At 51.2% G+C, this 17356-nt stretch overlaps 2 protein-coding genes across 7 annotated transcripts in view; one reads left to right on the top strand and one right to left on the bottom strand.

Annotated features, from left to right (window-relative positions):
- MOCS1 (molybdenum cofactor synthesis 1) overlaps positions 1-6116 on the top strand; it is a 34677-nt gene extending 28561 nt beyond the window's left edge. The window contains exons 9-11 of one of the 3 annotated variants that reach the window (XM_012721697.1): positions 279-399; positions 911-958; positions 2633-6116. In XM_012721697.1, coding sequence (XP_012577151.1) covers positions 279-399; positions 911-958; positions 2633-3393 — 930 coding nt within the window. In that variant the 3' untranslated portion in view covers positions 3394-6116. Of the gene's footprint in view, positions 1-278; positions 400-910; positions 974-2632 lie in introns of all 3 variants that reach the window. The other 2 variants (XM_004673450.2, XM_012721701.1) reach the window with 2 other exon arrangements.
- A 94-nt stretch (positions 6117-6210) lies between these two features.
- Positions 6211-17356, bottom strand: part of DAAM2 (dishevelled associated activator of morphogenesis 2) — a 107145-nt gene continuing 95999 nt past the window's right edge. For all 4 annotated transcript variants that reach the window (XM_012721684.1, XM_012721691.1, XM_012721675.1 and 1 more), the window contains 9 exons: positions 17014-17098; positions 15179-15285; positions 14982-15070; positions 11310-11478; positions 11012-11119; positions 10281-10341; positions 9018-9149; positions 7848-8018; positions 6211-7551 (listed from right to left, as the gene is read on the bottom strand). In XM_012721684.1, the coding sequence (XP_012577138.1) occupies positions 7330-7551; positions 7848-8018; positions 9018-9149; positions 10281-10341; positions 11012-11119; positions 11310-11478; positions 14982-15070; positions 15179-15285; positions 17014-17098 (1144 nt within the window). In that variant the 3' untranslated portion in view covers positions 6211-7329. The remainder of the gene's footprint in view (positions 7552-7847; positions 8019-9017; positions 9150-10280; positions 10342-11011; positions 11120-11309; positions 11479-14981; positions 15071-15178; positions 15286-17013; positions 17099-17356) is intronic.

The following is a 17356-nucleotide window of genomic DNA, read 5'->3' as shown; positions in this document are numbered from 1 at the left end:
GCCCCTGGTGACAACTATTGAATTTTTCAAGTTCGCTATAAAAGCTGAAGGAGACATGACCTTAAGTTAGAGGCAGGGATGTCTTATTTTGCGTCCTGCCCTTCCTGCCTGTCACTCCCCCCAGCACCTTCTGGAGTGTGATCAGGCATATGCCCACATGTAGGAGGCCTGGGCACTGGCACCTACTCCAAGGGGAGATCTGGGGGGGGGAGGCCTGGGCTCAGAGAGAGAGGGGGGAGGCGAGGGGTGCTGTCCTCATCCCGTGGTGATCCCTGCAGGTCTGCCTCTTTGGGAACTCCGAGGTATCTCTACGGGATCACCTGCGGGCAGGGGCCTCTGAGGAGGAGCTACTGAGAATCATCGGGGCTGCCGTGGGCAGGAAGAAACGGCAGCACGCAGGTAAGGGGGGTTGCCGGGCTGGATGGTGAGGGGACCATTAAAGCAGGAGGGAGGGCCATAGTTTAGGGGTGAGGAGGTAAAGAAAACCTTGAGGGAAGCCAGCAGGACTCAGTATCGTCCTTGCTCCTCACTCCCACTTGATCCTGTTGAACCTCTAAACTCGGGTTGTAGTGATGGCCCTCCTTCCTTGGGGAAGTTGGCCCAGCACAGACTACAGAGGACTGTGGACTTCAGCTTCACCTGGGCTCTTATATTGGGTGTGGGAGGAGGGGTGTCACTGTCTCTCTGTCATCTCACTTTGCCTTCTCAGGAAGGGCAGGCTCTGGGCACCCACAGGCTGTTCCGGGCTCTGTCGAGGGGGGCCCTGCAGCGTGCAGTGGGGGCTTTATGTCCATGGGGCTGTCAGGGCAGTAAGGCCACCTGCTTTCAGTGAATTCTCCTTTCCGTCCTCTTTCCCTCTCTCTCTCCCTCCCCTGCTGTTCTCACCCTCCCCATCTTTCCCTTAACCCAGGCATGTTCAATATTTCCCAGATGAAGAACCGGCCCATGATCCTCATCGGTGGGTGACCCATCAGTACGTAACCACTCACCCTTGTCATTTGGGGATCCTGTGGGGTGGGGCCCCTGCCATTCGCACCCCCAAATCCTGCATTTCCTCCTGAGATCCTCATCCTGAATTTTCTTTGTCTTCATCTTTCCTTACCCCTCCAAGCCTTCACTGCTTCTGTTCTTCCCTGTGCAAGACTCCGCCTCACTATACGTACACAGAAACCATCATCCTTTCTCACCAGATATTGAGGCAGGATGTCCTAGAGTCTTTTTTTTTTTTAACTTTTTTTTTTTTTATATTTACTTATGCATACAGAACTGAGATACAGGCCAGAGATGCAGGGCCAGTGATGCAGGGCTGGTGAGAGGACTCACCAGAAACATAGTAGGGAGCAGAACAGGCAGATCCACGAATTACACTGCTGGGGGGAGCAGCGAGCAGGTCAGGAGAGGTCTGCCGCGCCATGTGGGTCACCTCTGGGGCCGGTGGGGATTGAACTCATGCGGAAGTGGCTTTAGCTTCATAGTACTGTGCTTTAACCGCTGCACCACCAGGGAGAGCTCCGGTGTCCTATAGTCATGGTGACTAAGTCAGTTATTCCCTGATAACACAGCTCCTGGTTAACATAGAGGCCGTTTTCTCTAGGGGTGGAGCTGAGTGACCCTAGTGGCCCAGAGCCAATTAAGCTGGAGTGGGCCAGAGACTGCCCGTGCTTGCCAGCCACCCAGAGAGAGAAAGGCAGCTCACCAAAGCACCCCACCTACAGCCCACTTGACCTTCTGTCTTGTACACTTGCCTCCAGCACCACAGACGTCTCTTTGGGGCTTAGGCCCTGCTGTCAGTAGTGAGGGAGTCTGATGGACCCCCTAACAGGCTAGTTATAGCTCTGATGCCAACAAAGCAAGCATGATGGAAAGCTGGAGCTGGGGACCTGTTTGCTTCATGAGGGATAGTAATATTCTCAAGGACAGAGCAAACGGTTTCTAGAATAGGGCATCAGACTTCCCTGCGCATATGGATTACTTGGGACTCTTGTTAGTTCAGATTCAAATTCAGAGTTGGGGTCTGCCTCTAAGGAGGTCTCAGGTGGTCCCAGTGCTGTGAGTAAGCAGCCATCTTCCCCAGGGTTGGGGATCATTGGCGCTCCCTTCCTCTGTGCTTGAGGGAGCTCAGCTGACATCATTGACAAGGATGAAATGTTCCCCTTCATGTCTTGTCCACACATCACATGGTGATTACTGACTGTTCCAGCAAGAGCTTGAAAGTGAAAGCGACTATAACTGGTGATGCAGGTGGGAACCCCCAATGAAGGAAAGGAGGGGCGTGGAGGGGTCACGTGATCCGGGCTTCCTTCCTCGGACCTTAGGTCTTTAGGAGAACTTTGGCAACATTAAAGTTGTATGTGGAGGGGAGCCCCCCCACCCCCACCCACCTCTGACTGCAGGAGCCGGTGGGGCCATTGTCTTCTGTCACGCTGCTGAGGAGGGCCACAGGCTTGGGTTCTGGGACCCCTCTTCTGTGTCTCTTTCATTTGATCTCTTTGCACTATGCTTTTTGCTCTTCATTTCTCTTTGCCCCATGCAAAGAGAGAGCGCAAAGTGGGAAAGGGTAAGGCTGGGAGAAGGGGTGGGGGAAGTGCTTCCCTTTTGAACAGTCTTTCTTCTCTTTCCTTCTTGCTTCCAGAATTATTTTTGATGTGCCAAGACTCCCCACCAGCTATTCCGAGCATTTCTTCCTGGGACCCCCTCCATGTTCAGGGTCTGAGACACAAAGTGAGTTTCTTCAACCAGATGGCGACTTTGTGGAAAGGATGCCGGGTCCCCTACACCGCTCCCCTCGCCCAGTGGCAGCTGGGCTTCATCTCCCCTCAGAGACACTACAGCTCCCACCTAGAATCAGATTCTAACCCAGAGTGCCTTAGCCCTGTGTCCCGGGCTCCTGCCACCCCCTCAGGACCCCTGGCGACCTCAGACCAACTGACCCATGTGGATGCAGAAGGACAGGCAGCCATGGTAGATGTGGGCAGGAAGCCAGACACAGAACGGGTGGCCGTGGCCTCAGCGGTCGTCCTCCTGGGACCCGTGGCCTTCAAGCTCGTCCAAGAGAACCAGCTAAAGAAGGGAGATGCCCTGGTGGTGGCCCAGCTCGCGGGAGTCCAGGCAGCCAAGATGACCAGTCAGCTGATTCCTCTGTGTCACCAGGTGGCCCTGAGCCATGCCCAGGTGCGGCTGGAGCTGGACAGCACGCGCCATGCTGTGGAGATCCGGGCATCTTGCCGGGCCCGGGGTCCCACTGGGGTGGAGATGGAGGCTCTGACCTCAGCCTCTGTGGCTGCCCTCACCCTGTATGACATGTGCAAGGCTGTCAGCAGGGACATTGTGCTGGGGGAGATCAAGCTCATTAGCAAGACGGGGGGTCAGCGGGGGGACTTCCATAGGACTTAAAGCCCCTGCCTCCTCTTACCCATGGCCCAACCAGGTCACGTGATGGGGTGCAATAGGGGTCAAGGGAAAGATAGATGTCAAGTCCCTTTAACTCTGTCACTGTTTACCTTCACCAGAAGCAGCCCAGGGTCAGCCCACTGTATTGATAGATGACCTATAGTGACTTTTGAGTTTCCCTTGCATTGGAGTGAAGCCAGCAGGCCCTTCAGCTTTCCTGGACACTAAGGTCATAGGACGTGGTCTCAAGGAGCAATGGTGGAGAGCTGGAAATCACTTTGTGTTATTTTTAACTCTTTGAGACAACCAGCTTCAGACAGTCCAGCCCATCGCTTCCTCTTCTCACTTTGGGTTTTCTCTTCTTCTACTTCCCTGGGGAGAGAACAAGGGCTCACTCAGCAGAGGAACCCACTTTGAGGAGGGAAAGCACAGCTTGCATTTAGAATGTATCATTGCTCTTCTTGAGTGGCTTTACCTTCCTAAGATTTGGGGTCACAGCCCCACTCCCCCACCCCGTTTTCCTCCTTGCCATCTGTTGAGCCAGTGATGCCTCCTTTTGCCTGATCTGCATCCCGTCAGACTTGCAGGCTGTCAGCTTAACAATTACACCATCCCGCCAGCTCCCTCCCTCAGTCCCCTCCTCCTACACAGGCCTTGGCGCTCAGGTCTCCTAATAAGACACGCCTCTCCTACCCTCCCTGCGCCAGGCCCTGCTGCCCACTACCCCACCCCTTTATTCTGGAACACATCAGGGAAAGAAGAGCGTTGAGGGCTGCTTCCACCTTCACAGCACACCACAAGCCATGATGCCAGTTTCAGAGAATGAAGCTGAATGATCCCAGGTGCCTGCAGTTTCAGCAGGCACGCAGCTGCAGCATGTCATCCCCACCACAAGGCCCATCTCCTGGGACAGACAGCAGAAGAGTGAGAGGCATGTTCTCTTTGCATCACCCCCTCTTCCTGGTGGGAGAAGGTAGTGGAGTCGGAGCACAGAAATGGACCATCTGTGGTGACATTAGATACAGGTGTCTGAAGCTTATGGTCTGTGATAACAATCACAGATCATCAGTGAACGGGAGTACACATGGAGGCTGGACTTGCTGCTGGTTCTCTGTTGGGGCTCTAGCTACACTGCCTGCCAGCCCTGTCCCCAGGTATGCTGGCAAATATTTAGCAACCAGCTCTTGAGGAAAAGAAGAGCCCAATTCCATGGCAGATTTCAAGCTCACAAGATAAATCCCTGAAAAAGTTAACAGCAATCCCCTCAGAACCAGCGTGATTTGGCTCCAGCGCCTCACCTCTGCCCTTTCCCCAGCACACCCCAAGCCCCCGCCCTGGCAAGAAGGCGCAAGTTTCAAGGCAGGCTAGATGGGGATGGTATGGATTTAATATTTTTTAGTATTACAATATATTCTTATAAAAAAGGTGCAGGTAAACAGGACTCTGCAGATTTTGTACATTACCCTCCTTTGTCGTCCGAGAGAGCTGGTGAGAGCAGCCTTGGCACCAAGGCATCCCTGGTAGAGGTGGGGGAGAGGGTCACGACTCCCCTCCCCGGCTGGTAGAAAGGGATGGGTGTGGGGAAGACCCTGGACTAGACCCTCCCCCACCCACTGCCCTGAACACACCTTCCTTCCACCACAGGGCAGGAGTGGAGCTGCTGCTGAGCAGGCGACAGGTTGCATTAGGCTAACAGCTTTATAATGACACGAAATTTGACAGCTGGAGGAATTTACCCAAAGGTGGCAGGGGCGGTGGGGAGGGATCTTGGAAAGCAAGACCAAGGAACAAATACAACAGGCGTAAACATCTCGCATCTCAAAGGCCCACTCAGCCATCTGCACAGGGCACCAGCCCCTTCTGCTGAGTCAGCCGTCATGGCCCATGGTCCAAGGCACTGTTGGAGATCCAGCCAGAGTGGCATCTAATGCCAGAGCCACTGACCAGAGCTAGAAAATAATAAATAGAGAAGGAAAAATCTTTTGGGGTGAGAAGCCTGAGCCCTAGAACAATGTATGTGTCCTCTGTAAACAGTTAAACCAAACTCTGCTTTTCTGCGGATCCCAGGTGCTTGATCGACTTCCATATTTATTCCTTCTTGGCGTGGATCCAGTCTTCCCTCCTAGGTGGGGCTGCCAGGACTTGGCATGCCAGAAGTGGAGTCCTTCCCTGTGGGTTAGGTTGGTCATAGACCAGCCCACTGGGGAGAGGACCTTAAGGGAACCCACCCACGATCGTTCCATCACCCAAATTCTTGGGTGTACAGATGGGTGTCACAAAGCTCTCCACGGCCGCTCTTCCTGCGAGCTTTCATGTTACCCCCACCTGGACTCCAGGATGGCCTCTGCACCGTCCCAGCCAGGCTTGTCCTTGTTCCGATCCCTCCCCCTCGAACCAACGCACATGCCGGGCTCACCTCCCATTTCTCCCCTGCAGCTACTGTGGACCCACCCCAGGAATCATGTAGGGAAAGGACAGGTGGCTGAAGAGTGGGCCCAGCCCACCAGTCTGCCCACTGGCAATAACCCTGAGCCAGAGAGTAGGTTGGAAAACGGGAGGTACGTGAAGGGGAGGGTAGGTGGCTAGAAGGGTGAGGAGCTAGCCTCAGAGGATGAAAGGCCAACTCTAGCAGGGGAAACCCTAAGAGCTGTGAGAGAATGGACCTCATCTCCTTCCTCATAACGGGAGAAAACATGTGTAGAGACCGCCATCCTGCTCCATGAGGATAACACAAATGGATGAAATGAAGGCAAAGTAGACAGGAGGGTCAGATAAGGCCCCTTGAAACTCAGGTTGAAGAACAGATTCAGGTGGGCGATGCAGCAGGATCCCCTCAGCTGTCCGCCCGTGGTTCCTGAGGCAGTGCACACCCCCAAGGAAGTCTGCGCCAGCCTCCATTGCCCTTTCCCCAGGTTTCCCTGCATGCTTGTCGCCACTCCCCACACCTCCAACAGAGAGAGCTGGAAATGCAGAAAGCAGCTTTGGCCCTTGGGTCCTCAGAAACTGACACCCAGGGCCAACCTCAGGCAGATTTACATGGCTTGAAGTGGTTGTCAGAGTAGGGGGGCCTCTGTGGCCTCCAGCCTATGGCACCGGGTATGGGATGTGAGAGCAGAGGGTTCCTGGTGGTGCTAGGCACTCGAGTGCTGCCCTCTGGGAACTGCTAGACAAGATGCAGAGTCACTGTGGCTTCAAGAAATTGTCCACTTGTAAGATAGAGGTCACGGGAGTGTGCGGTCCAGGGTCCCGAATCCCAAGGCTTGGGGTGTGGTGATGAGCACTGACTTTCGTGAACCCCCTTCCCTTAGCAGATTCATCAAGTACCTGATAAGTGAGTCATAGTCATGGGAACCCAAAGATGAGTTTCAGGGATTCTGGATTAGTAGATCGGATGTAGGTGGGAAGGGAAGGAAGATAGTGACTTCAGACACACACGAGAGGGACCCAAGGACTCATGATGTAAGAAACAGGTACTATCGTATATCGCTTCTTTTTCCACGCAAGAGGAAAATCGGTCCCTCCGATTCCAGTTCCGCGAGGGTCTCCTCTTCAGAGGCTGGGAACCTGGATTTCTTCACCCTGGCTCTCAGAAGGCCACCCTTACTCCTCACTACACTTGAAGTCTGGCCATGGTCCGTGGAGCCCTACCGTCTAGATGTGGAACAGTTCTAGGGCCCGGGGAGTAGGGTTCAGCTGGGGCCTGCCAGGGGTGACCAAGTCAGCCTCAGAGACTGACCCCTGAGGCGTCAGAAAGAAGAATGGAAAGAGGAAGGTGAGAGGAGCCCCTGTAGGTAAGTGGGGAGACACCACACACAGCGCCCACCCCAGGACCCAGCCCCGGGCTCCACACCAAGCACCAGATTAAGTACCACCGCCGCCTCTGCTCAGCCCCTCTGGGTCCATCCTGTCCCTGGCCTCCTGCTATGGCCTGTCCCCATGTCAATAATTTAGCCTGTTTATTGCCCGCTCCCGGGTGACTTCCAGGGCCTGGCTCCCTGACCGCTTGCGACTGCGCTTGAGCTTGCATAAGTCCTTGTCGAACACTTCCCCGGAGCGTAAGGCTGACACCAGGTCATCAAACTCTCCTCCCTCCTCCAGCGCGCTGCCAGCCGGGACTTTCCGTTGCCGCTGCCACCGCTCCCGCTCCCTCTGTTCCTTCAGCTGGAGAGGTGAGGAGGGAGAACGAGAGGCTAGCACCCCAAGATGGGCTGCGTGTAGAACAGCCACCCACAATCCAGTTGACCGACCATGCTCTCCCACCAGGAGCTCACTCCAAGGCCGTTGCGGTGATGCTGGTCCCACTTCCTTCCTTCCTGGCCACCGACCCACCACCAGCCCAAGAAGACTAGTCTCTCTCCTGGGGGGCCCCTCCAGTGTTTTCTGGTCCCTGCCCCTCTCACATACACTCTCCCCCAAGAAGACCCCACTCAGCCAGCCATTCTCCAGCCAGCCCTCACCATGGCCTCCATACGTGCCCGCCGCTCCTCCTCCTCCTTTCTCTTCCTCATGGCCTCCAGATCCTGCCGGGCCTCTGAAAAGGCCTGCAGGAAGGTGTCAAAGATGCCGAAGAACTCATCTGGCTGCATCTTGCTGTCATGTTCCCCAAAATGTGTCAGGGCCTTGGAGAACTGTTGAGGAGAGAAGGGTTGTTGAGCTCGCCCCTCAGCACAGTGGGCTTAGCTCCTGTGAGTATCGGTGCCAGCCAGAGCAGAGCCTCGTCTAAGGCTGGAGACCTTTGGCTAAGTGAGCAGAGCTGGAGAGGGGAGACCCCCATTATCATCAGGCTAGCGAAAGGCTGGAGGAGAGGCTTGGGGAGGCTGGCTGACAGAGCAGCCCAGAGCCACCTTTTTATCTGTTCCTGTGTAAGTATAGACTCAGGAGCTGAAGAACCAGTGACTCAACTCCTCGATGCCTCAGTCTCCTCATCTGTAAAATGGAGGCAGTCATTGAGCTTGCTTCTTAGTGTCGTGGGAATTAAGTGAATGAAGAGGTGTAAAGTACTATAATTAGATGGGCCAAGCACCTTTTGGACTTCAATTGAGAGCTACCCTCTCACTCAAACCACCCAACAGCCCCCAAGACAGACCACACCACTTATAGTGACCATGCACCAGCAACATGGGCATCTCCTAGAGCTGGTTAGAAAGTTGAATCTCAGGCCACCCCCTGAGAACTGACTGAGGACCCACGTTTTCAGAAAACTCCCACCATTAGGGTCATGTGTGTGTTAGTGTGAGAAGTACAAAAAGGTATAGCAACCAAGGGATTCAGGGTCCTCACCTAGCTCTGCCCATCACAGCTGGGCAACCTCAGGCACATTACTTAAGGTCTCTGGATCTCAGTGCATATGTCTGCCAAATGAGATAATAACCTCCCAACAAACCTCTAAGGTAGGTATTAAGAAGATTCCTGTAAGAGACTTAATGTGGTGCCTGATACCTGATAAAACTGCTGTCACCTTTCTGGTTGGAATGAGGAATCAATATTTCCTCCAAGCTCTGTGACTAGGTTTGTCCCCTGGGGCCATCTGTGGTAGGAATGTGTGGTCACATGGCTCCATGAGGCTGAGTTGGAAGGCAAGGGCGGGAGGGGAGAGATTCAGATCACAGGGCTTAGGGCACCCTTACCTTGTCCTTGGCCTCATTGAGCTGGTCCTCCAGCTCTGAGAAGCTGAAACTGGAGACTGTGATGAAGTCACTCATAACTGGGACAAATTTGTCATTTGGTTCCCGCACCTGGCGCTTCTGATAGTCCAGCTCCTGAGGAGGGAAGGCCGAGTGCTAGTTACACTGGTGCGAGGATGAGAGTCAGGAATGCTCGGCATCCCGTATTTCCCAGCCTCCTTGACAATCAGGATCGGGAGCCTCCCCTGACCATGGGATGCCGTAGTCTCAAAATTCTAAGACAAAGTCTACACCCTGCTTCACTCCTGGCCCACTACTGCCACCTTTCTTTTGCTAGATCCTTGCTACCCGAAGCATGGCCTGGGGCCAACAGCTCCACTCACCTGGGAGGATTTAGAAATCCAGACCCTCAGGCCCCACCCATAAAATTACAATCTGCATTTTAGCAAGACCTTCCGGTGTTTCATGTGCAGGTTAAACACCTGCACATGATGCACCTGGTTTGTCGATTCTTTGGAGGAGCACTTTTAAGATCTATAAGAGTGAATTGCGCACTCTCTCCTCTTTATCATTCTTGACTTTATTCTCCCCTTACTTGCCCTCTCCCCACCCCACCTAAGACACACAGTGAAGATCAGAGGTCTCTAGTCCCTAGGCATGGGGGCAAGGCTCTGGAGGCATCCATGCACTGGGCCAGCCAGGCGAGGGCCAGAGAGAGTATCCTTTGAGAGAAAGGTCATCAGCAGAAATGGTGGGGAGCAGAGACCTGGGTGCAGCCCCTGGGTCCTCACTGCCCTGGGCCAAAGACAAAACATGGACCTTCCAGGGACGAGGGTCCCGTGTCACGCTAGGAGTTCCCTGTCCCTAGCCAGCTTCTGTGGATTGGTTCCTTTTCCTCACGCACTGGAATGAGACTCAACCATGCAGCCCATTTATGGTTCATTGCATACCACTGCCCGGCAGACACACCAGGCAACAGCCATGCCGGGCAGTAGCCATGGCCACAGTATCAGATCAATGTCCCCTTGTTGAGCGTCTCAACTTAAGCTCTGGACAATCTAGTCACCTTCTGGGGAGGGTGACGCTGCACCAGAAGTGGTACCCACTGAGCCAGCTGCTCTGTCACCCAGCTAGGAGCATTTCGGGCCACAGAAATGTACCAGGGAGGGTGTGATGTCTGGGGTCCACCACATGACAGGTGACAGCACTAAATGCAGGCACCACAGGCAGACAACTGAGCTGGGCAGAAAGAGCTGAAGTACTCACCACTTCAACTGCTCTGAGGCCCCGCCTGAGGTTGCCCACCTCCTTCTCCAGCTCTGCCAGGCTGTGGGGGGACAGAGAGGGAGAAAACGGAGCTAAAGATGGTTGAGGGGGAGGACTGTTCGAAGTCCAGCAACCTGGGAGTCCGTGGATCTGGGCTCCAGCCCTTTTTCACCACCAACATGTGGCCCTGACAAAACCCTCCGTCCATGGTCTGTGCATGTTTCTACAAGACAACAGACTGAAAATCTACACCTTGCTGTATACTGATCTGGAAGGAGCTACAGAACATGGCACATAACATACCAGCAAATTTCTAACACATGACCTCTGGCCTGGCTCTGCTTATTACCATGAGGTGATGCTTCTAAGCTCTTCACATGATAGCGTGCATGCAGCAAGCATCTGATGCACTCGCTTCTCCACTGGAGATGCTTCAACCAGTCTGCGTGTTCAGGTCTGCCCTCTTCCCTACAGCAGATGCCACTGGAGCCCCACCTTGCCTCACATCACCCACTGTGGTAGTTGGCCTGATAATGCTTCCAGCCCTAGACTCCTTCCCTGTTGTTTCCTGCAAATAACGCTGAAGTAAGGATTTAGGAGCAAATAGTTTTATTCTCTCAGAAGACCCAAGACACAGCCCACTCCTACTGAGCCCAGGCTAGCCCCATAGATATTTACACAAGACTGTACATGATTACTGGGAAAAAGGAGTTATGAAGGGACCCCCTCACTTGACTTTTGCAGCTTCTGGAAGGTGCTGCAGCTCCGAAGGCATGTTCAGGATGTCGGGAAAATGCTTCTCCAGGATCATGATCAAATAATGGAGCAGAGAGATGTTTCTGCAAATGAAAGTCAGTTCAGGGGTAAGAGTCCAAGGAAATTGGGAATGAAGGTCAGGAGGAAACTGGGGTGAAGTGTCAGGGCAAAGAGGTGACAAATTTGGGGTTGGAATTGAAGGAAGGGTGAGAGGGAGGAGGGGTTTGGCCGGGGCGGGGTGAGAAGGAGGTTAAGGAGGCAGAGGGCCCCCACCTGTCTATGCTGGACTTGGTGTCGGCAATCTTGTTGAGGCTGGCCACCCGGAACCCATAGGCGCCCCCACGCTGCCCTTTGTTCATGAAGTTGCCGATGGCCAGGACGACCTCCAGCATCTGCATTAGCCGCTTGCTGCGGACCAGCTCCCGGGAGGCCAGCAGGATGGCTGGGAGAGAAGGGGTGGGTCAGAGCCCTGCACAGATGATGGTGGCCTCTCTCTGGGATGCAAGGGGGCCTGCTGCCTTGACCCAAAGTCCAGAAAAGGGACTCTCAAGTTTCTTCAGCTCTCAAAGGGGTGGAGACCCTACTCATTCTTCACAAGACCCACCTAACCCACGTGCACCCACCTCCAGGAGAAACAGACACATTTGCCAAATGCCAGTATGCCAAGAAATCCATTCCAGGTTATAACAACTCCTCCTCTGATGTGTTCCAGAATATCTTTTCTTGAATATATTTAAAGTTTATTAATAGAGCCTTTCTTTGTCTATGCATATGCATACAATACTTTTACTTTTCTAAACCTAGTAGTTAAAAGTTTAAATTTCAACATATAGTGGGGCTGTTTCTGCTTCTCTTCAGATACTGAATTTCACTGATTTCTGTACTATAAGCTAACGGTATGTTTTACAGTTGTGGGGGTCTTGATTTGATTAAACATATTATGCGGTATCCTACTGAGCATTATTTACAATTTATACCTTCTAGACATTGGAACTATTTCTTCCCAACCCCTGAAATTATATATTTGTTAGAAATTCACACAAAGGTGAGCAGGAACCAGAACTTGAGCACCTCATTCATATGTGGGTGAATGAAGTGAGACTCCCCCCTCCCCATACCTGGAGATGGTGATGAGCAAAACTGGGCTATGTGTCTTATCTTTGACAGCTCATCACAGAAAATTTTTGATTATTAAGGGAGGTGATAAGCAAATCAAACCATCATATACCGAAGATTTCTTAAGAGATTGCTATGAAGATAAAATGAGAACTATTTTATTAAAACTTGGCAGAAATCTTTAAAAACAGTTAAGATTAAATAAGCAAGATTTGTCAGTAGTTGCTAAAGCTGAACACCTGCATATTCTATGACCTCACAGTAGCATTTAGGCTTAATGGGTATTTGTGTGGTTTCTTGTTTGGGTTTTTATTCTTAAATTACAAATAGATTGGTTAAATAAAATATGGTATATTCACGCCACAGAATAAAATGCTGTATTGGAAAGGGACAGCCCACCACTATGTATCACAAAAAGCCATCTTTTTATTTCTCAACTATGAGGATGGGCGAAAGCAGACAGCATAAAATTATTCATACCTATCACTCCATTTTATATTCAAGACTGACAAATCTAACCTGGAAGTCAAGATAGTTGTTACCTTTAGAATGGAGGGAAACAGTAGAGGTTGGGCGGGGTTGTGTTTGAGGGGGGCATGAAAAAGGACCCAAGGGGACAGGACACTCATTTCTTGACCTGAGTGTGGATTACGCAGTGAGTTCACTTTAGGATGACTCATCAAGGAAGACTCTTACACATGTGTAGTTTTCCCATAAGGATTTCAATTAAAAGTTGACTTTAAAAAACTAGCAAAAAGTTTCTAGTCACTTATATTGGGCTAGTTTCTCTAAGGTTGATATGCTGTTTGAAAAATTTGCAGAATCCTCCTAAAAATGCTAAAATGTTGGCAAAACAGAAAATGACAAGAGTTCAAAGGAAATCGGTGTAAATGGGAGAACTCCTGTCTGCACTGCTGACATTTTAAATATATTCATAAGGATAATATATCCATGAATATATGCATAAGAATATGTTTACATTTGAGACCATATTCATCTTGACTATATTCAGTGAATGTATTCATAATGAGAATCAGTAAATTTGGTATATTCAGCAATGAACATATTCATAAGAAGAATATATTCAACAAGAAAATGTTTATGAATATATTCATAGACAAATCATCCAACTGACCCAGAGGACCTGTTGGGGGTGTGGAATAGGGGTGTCCATAGCTCTCAACCAGCTGGAATAGGGTCAAATCTCAGCTCTCCCAGCAATACTTCCTGGAAGCATTGGAAGGAGATAATATGGACTCCCAATTAGCCTTCATACTCTACCTGTCAAGCCCACTTACTTGATTCTGTAAGTAAAAGGCACCTCTTTCCAGACCTCTAGATCTCTCTAGAATAATGGCCATTGCTATTGCAAGATGAGGACTCCCCCTGGCAGGTTTGCCAACCCAAATACACCTTGCTCTGTTTGTTGCTATTAAAGGACACTGTCTCCTGAGCATCTAGGAAGCATTTAGGAGCAGCATCCTGGGAGCAGGAAATGACCTGAGATCACAGCCACCTGTTGTCCCAGCTACTCTGGTTCCAAGAGCCAACTGGCAATTGCTCACATTTGCTTCAGTAAACCAAGACACAGCTCTTGGGTTGAACCTCTTATTTGTTTCTCATGTCCCCAAAGCAGTCTGGAGCAGGACAGAGAAAGTGAAGGGAAAAATTCCTCCATCACCAAGGCAGGAGTCATGACCAGACTGGGGACTGCCAAACTCCTGCCTCTTTTCTCAGGCTCACGATCTGTGCCCACAGCCAGTCTATACTTCCCTCGCACATGGAATCAGGATCCACATCACAGACAGCTCTGTCTGCCTTAGCTGCCACCCTCTGACCAACCTCCAGAATCTTCTAAAACACAACTAGTGAATTCCAGAAGGGCCACTGTCCAGACCGGGCAGCCCATGGAGTGCAGGTTGGTCCTGGTGTCCAGCAGAGGGGGCCCATGCTCTGCTCTGGCCCCAGCATGCTCCCCCCACCTCAGCATCCCAGACACAGGCTCTTTTGTTCCCCTCCACTGCCCCTGTCCTCAGCACAGCAAGCCTCCCTGTCTCTCCTCTCCTGGGGCTGCTTGGGCACCCACCAGCCTTTCCCTCCTACTCTCTGCCTCTTGTCCCCTGCCATCCCCACTGGCAGCTGCAGGGACATGTCCTCTGGGAAGGAATACAGGACGATAGTAAAGGGATGGACTTTTAAATAGGGCATCAGCATTCCAGTCCAGGCCCCTGATGTGGCTTCAGACAGCCTATCTCCATTGTAGGGATGAGAGAACAGGGTGCATCCAGAGGGGGGCTGTGAAGACCAGATGAGACTACCCACAGGCAGTTTTTCACAGATGTTTGGAATGGGGTTCTTGTTTAATTAGTTTTATCTGGAAAAAGTCTCTGGAGGAGGGTTCCCAAACTAAGGTGCAATCAGGGATCACTGTGCCCAAATTCCTACTTTTCTGAATAGCTCACACTTCAAGTAACACGCCCAGGGGGATTCTCTGAGCTGAGAGCCCCTTCAGCAGTGTTAAGGCTGGTGGGCTCACGTATGTAGGCCATGGTTTGGGCGCTTGCCAGCTTTTGAGCCTTTCTGCCCCAGGCTGGGCTAGAGGTCACAAACGGCCCATCAGGGAGCACGTGCACACGCACAAAGGCACAGGGCGTGGGTGCACCTGCTCATGTGAAAAGCGCATCCATCTGCAATAACCATCGTTTGACATTTAGCGCTTGACTTTGGTTTTCATGGGTCACGGACAATAAGGAAGCTTCCCTGTTCACTGGCTCAGCCGGCCTCCCCAGAGCCTCTCCACTCCGGGCTTCCCCACACCCTCAGCAGTACCTTCCACCTTGGGCTTGGCCTCAGCAAGCCTCTCCTGGAACTTCTTCTTGAAGAAGAGGGCCTGTAGTCGCTGCTGGTAGTGGTCAATCCTACGGAATGGGGAGCTAGTCAGACAGTGGCCTCCACCACGAGCCATTTCCAGCCCTCACCTGCCTCCCTGCCACCTCCCCGCTGTCTGCTGCACCCACAGCCCGCACCTGCTCATCTCGTAGAGGAAGCGGTCAGCACGGGCCATCCGCTCAATTTCATGCTTATGCTCCTCCAGGAGGTCAATGTCACTCTTCTCTGGGACGAACTTAAGGAGCTGCAAAGGGCAGATGAAGGCCAGACAGGGCATTGATGTGGGTGTGCAGATCATCTTCTGTCTCACCCACTGCTCCTCTCAGTAGTGTATTTTAGAAGATCCTCCTGTTGTTCCCCAATCCTTCTGTTCCCCACTCTGTCTTGAGAGTGCTGTCATTCCCCCACACCTTTGGCCTAAACCCCAGCCATCATAAATAAAATAAATCTTTAAAAATAAAATATACAGTTCATTAACTTTTGACAATACCACCTACCCTTTGAACCACGATCCAGATTAGATGCAGATTTCCATCTTTCCAGAAAGTTCCTCTGTGAGGAATGAGCCAATCCATCCTCTTCCCCCTACATAGCCACTCAATTGAATTCCATCTCTTTAGCTTAGATTCGCCTATTCTTGAACTCCTTATAAATGGACTCAAGCTGTGTTCTCTTTTGTGGCTAGTTTTTTTTTTTTTTTCCCACTTAATATAAGTGTGAGATGGATCTCTGTTTCAAGTATCAGTAGCCTGTTTTCTGTGTGGTAGTCTAGTCTCTGAGTAGACCACAGCATATGTGTTCACATTCCCATTGATTAGACAGTTGGTTTGTTCCTACTGGATATTTTCTGTTGGACAGTGGGGCTGTTCAACTTGGGGGTTCATAAATAAAATTGTTATAAATATTATTTTACATATTCTTAGTATCTGTACTCACTTATCCTGAGTCACTAGCTAGGGGGTAGGATTGGTGTACGTGTAGCCTTTGAGTTTTCCCAAGTGATTCTACCAAACGAGAATACTGACTGTCTCACATCCTTGTCAACATCTGGCATTGCTGGCCCTTTAGGTTTTAGCTACTCTGAAGCGGTGTGGTGCTTCCTCAATGTGAAGGGCTGTTGTTTCCTTAATAATGGTGATGAATAGTGTTGAGTATCTCTTACTGCATTTCTCTGATGACTAATGATATGGAGACTTTTGGAAATTTATTTTCATGAAATACTCATTCAAATCCCTTGTGCCTGTTTGTGTGGTTCATCATTTTCTCACTGATTTGTAGAGTTCCTGTTTCTGAATGAGATCTTTGCTGGAATAATGTAAGGCAAGTGTCTTCTAAAGTTTGGTCTTTTTTTTAAACATTTATTTATTTATGCATACAGAACTGGGGTACAGGCCAGAGGTACAGGGGTGGTGAGAGGATTCACCAGAGACAGAGTGGGGAGCAGAACAGGCTGACTGACAAAAGGGAGCAGCGAGCGGGTTAGGAGAGGTTTGCCACGCCATGTGGGTCACCTCTGGGGTGGGGATCGAACTTCTGCTTCAGTGGCTTTAGCTTCTTAAAGCTGTGCTTTAACCCGCTGCGCCACCAGAGAGGGCCCAGTTTGGTCTTTTTACTCTTGGAACAGTACCTTCATAATTTTAAAAACGCCTGATGGTTTTTGTTTGGTGTTTTTAATTTTCCCTTGAAGGACTTAACAAGCTGAGGTATAAAAGGTTTGGGGAGATGTGACAATTGGTCACTATACACTACCTGGAGGCCCAAGGAGGGCCATACCTCATACCTCCTTCCAGGGCCTCAATCCTCTGGAGAAGCCTTTCTGGACCTCAGAAAAGGGAGTCCAGGAAAGTTTTTATAACCCCTTCACTCTTTCCTATAGCCTGTTACTTCTGTGACCTAAGAGTCCCAAGCCTCTCCGGGGCTGTGGGAAGGGGGCCACCTCCCTTTTGGGTCCCATCCCGACTGGGAGCCTCACCTGCTCCAGCATGTCCTTGGCCAGGTCCTCCTGCTCATCCATCTTCAAGATGGCCTGCCGGATCTCCTCGTTAGAAAGCTTCAGCCTAAGGCAAAACCCCGACCCTGAGCATCCTGCTCTGTCCCCTGTGCTTAGCAAAGATCCCAGTCCACCGTCTTCAGAAGGCAGAGCCCCAGCTTTGTCCCCTCAATCATACCCCCTCCCCACCTCCTCTGCAAAGCCCTCCATTGTAAACGAATGTGACCCACTCTATGAACTCCATAATGAGCTTTTTGAGTCTCTAAATAGAGGCTTGAGTCTCTGGTCTCTTGCTCATGTCTCCGTCAAAACCAACAGAGACATT

This window comes from Condylura cristata, unplaced genomic scaffold (assembly GCF_000260355.1).
Source record: "Condylura cristata isolate star-nosed mole 26May11 unplaced genomic scaffold, ConCri1.0 scaffold00001, whole genome shotgun sequence".
Taxonomy (NCBI): Eukaryota; Metazoa; Chordata; class Mammalia; order Eulipotyphla; family Talpidae; genus Condylura; species Condylura cristata.
This window is presented reverse-complemented; position numbering and strand designations above follow the sequence as displayed.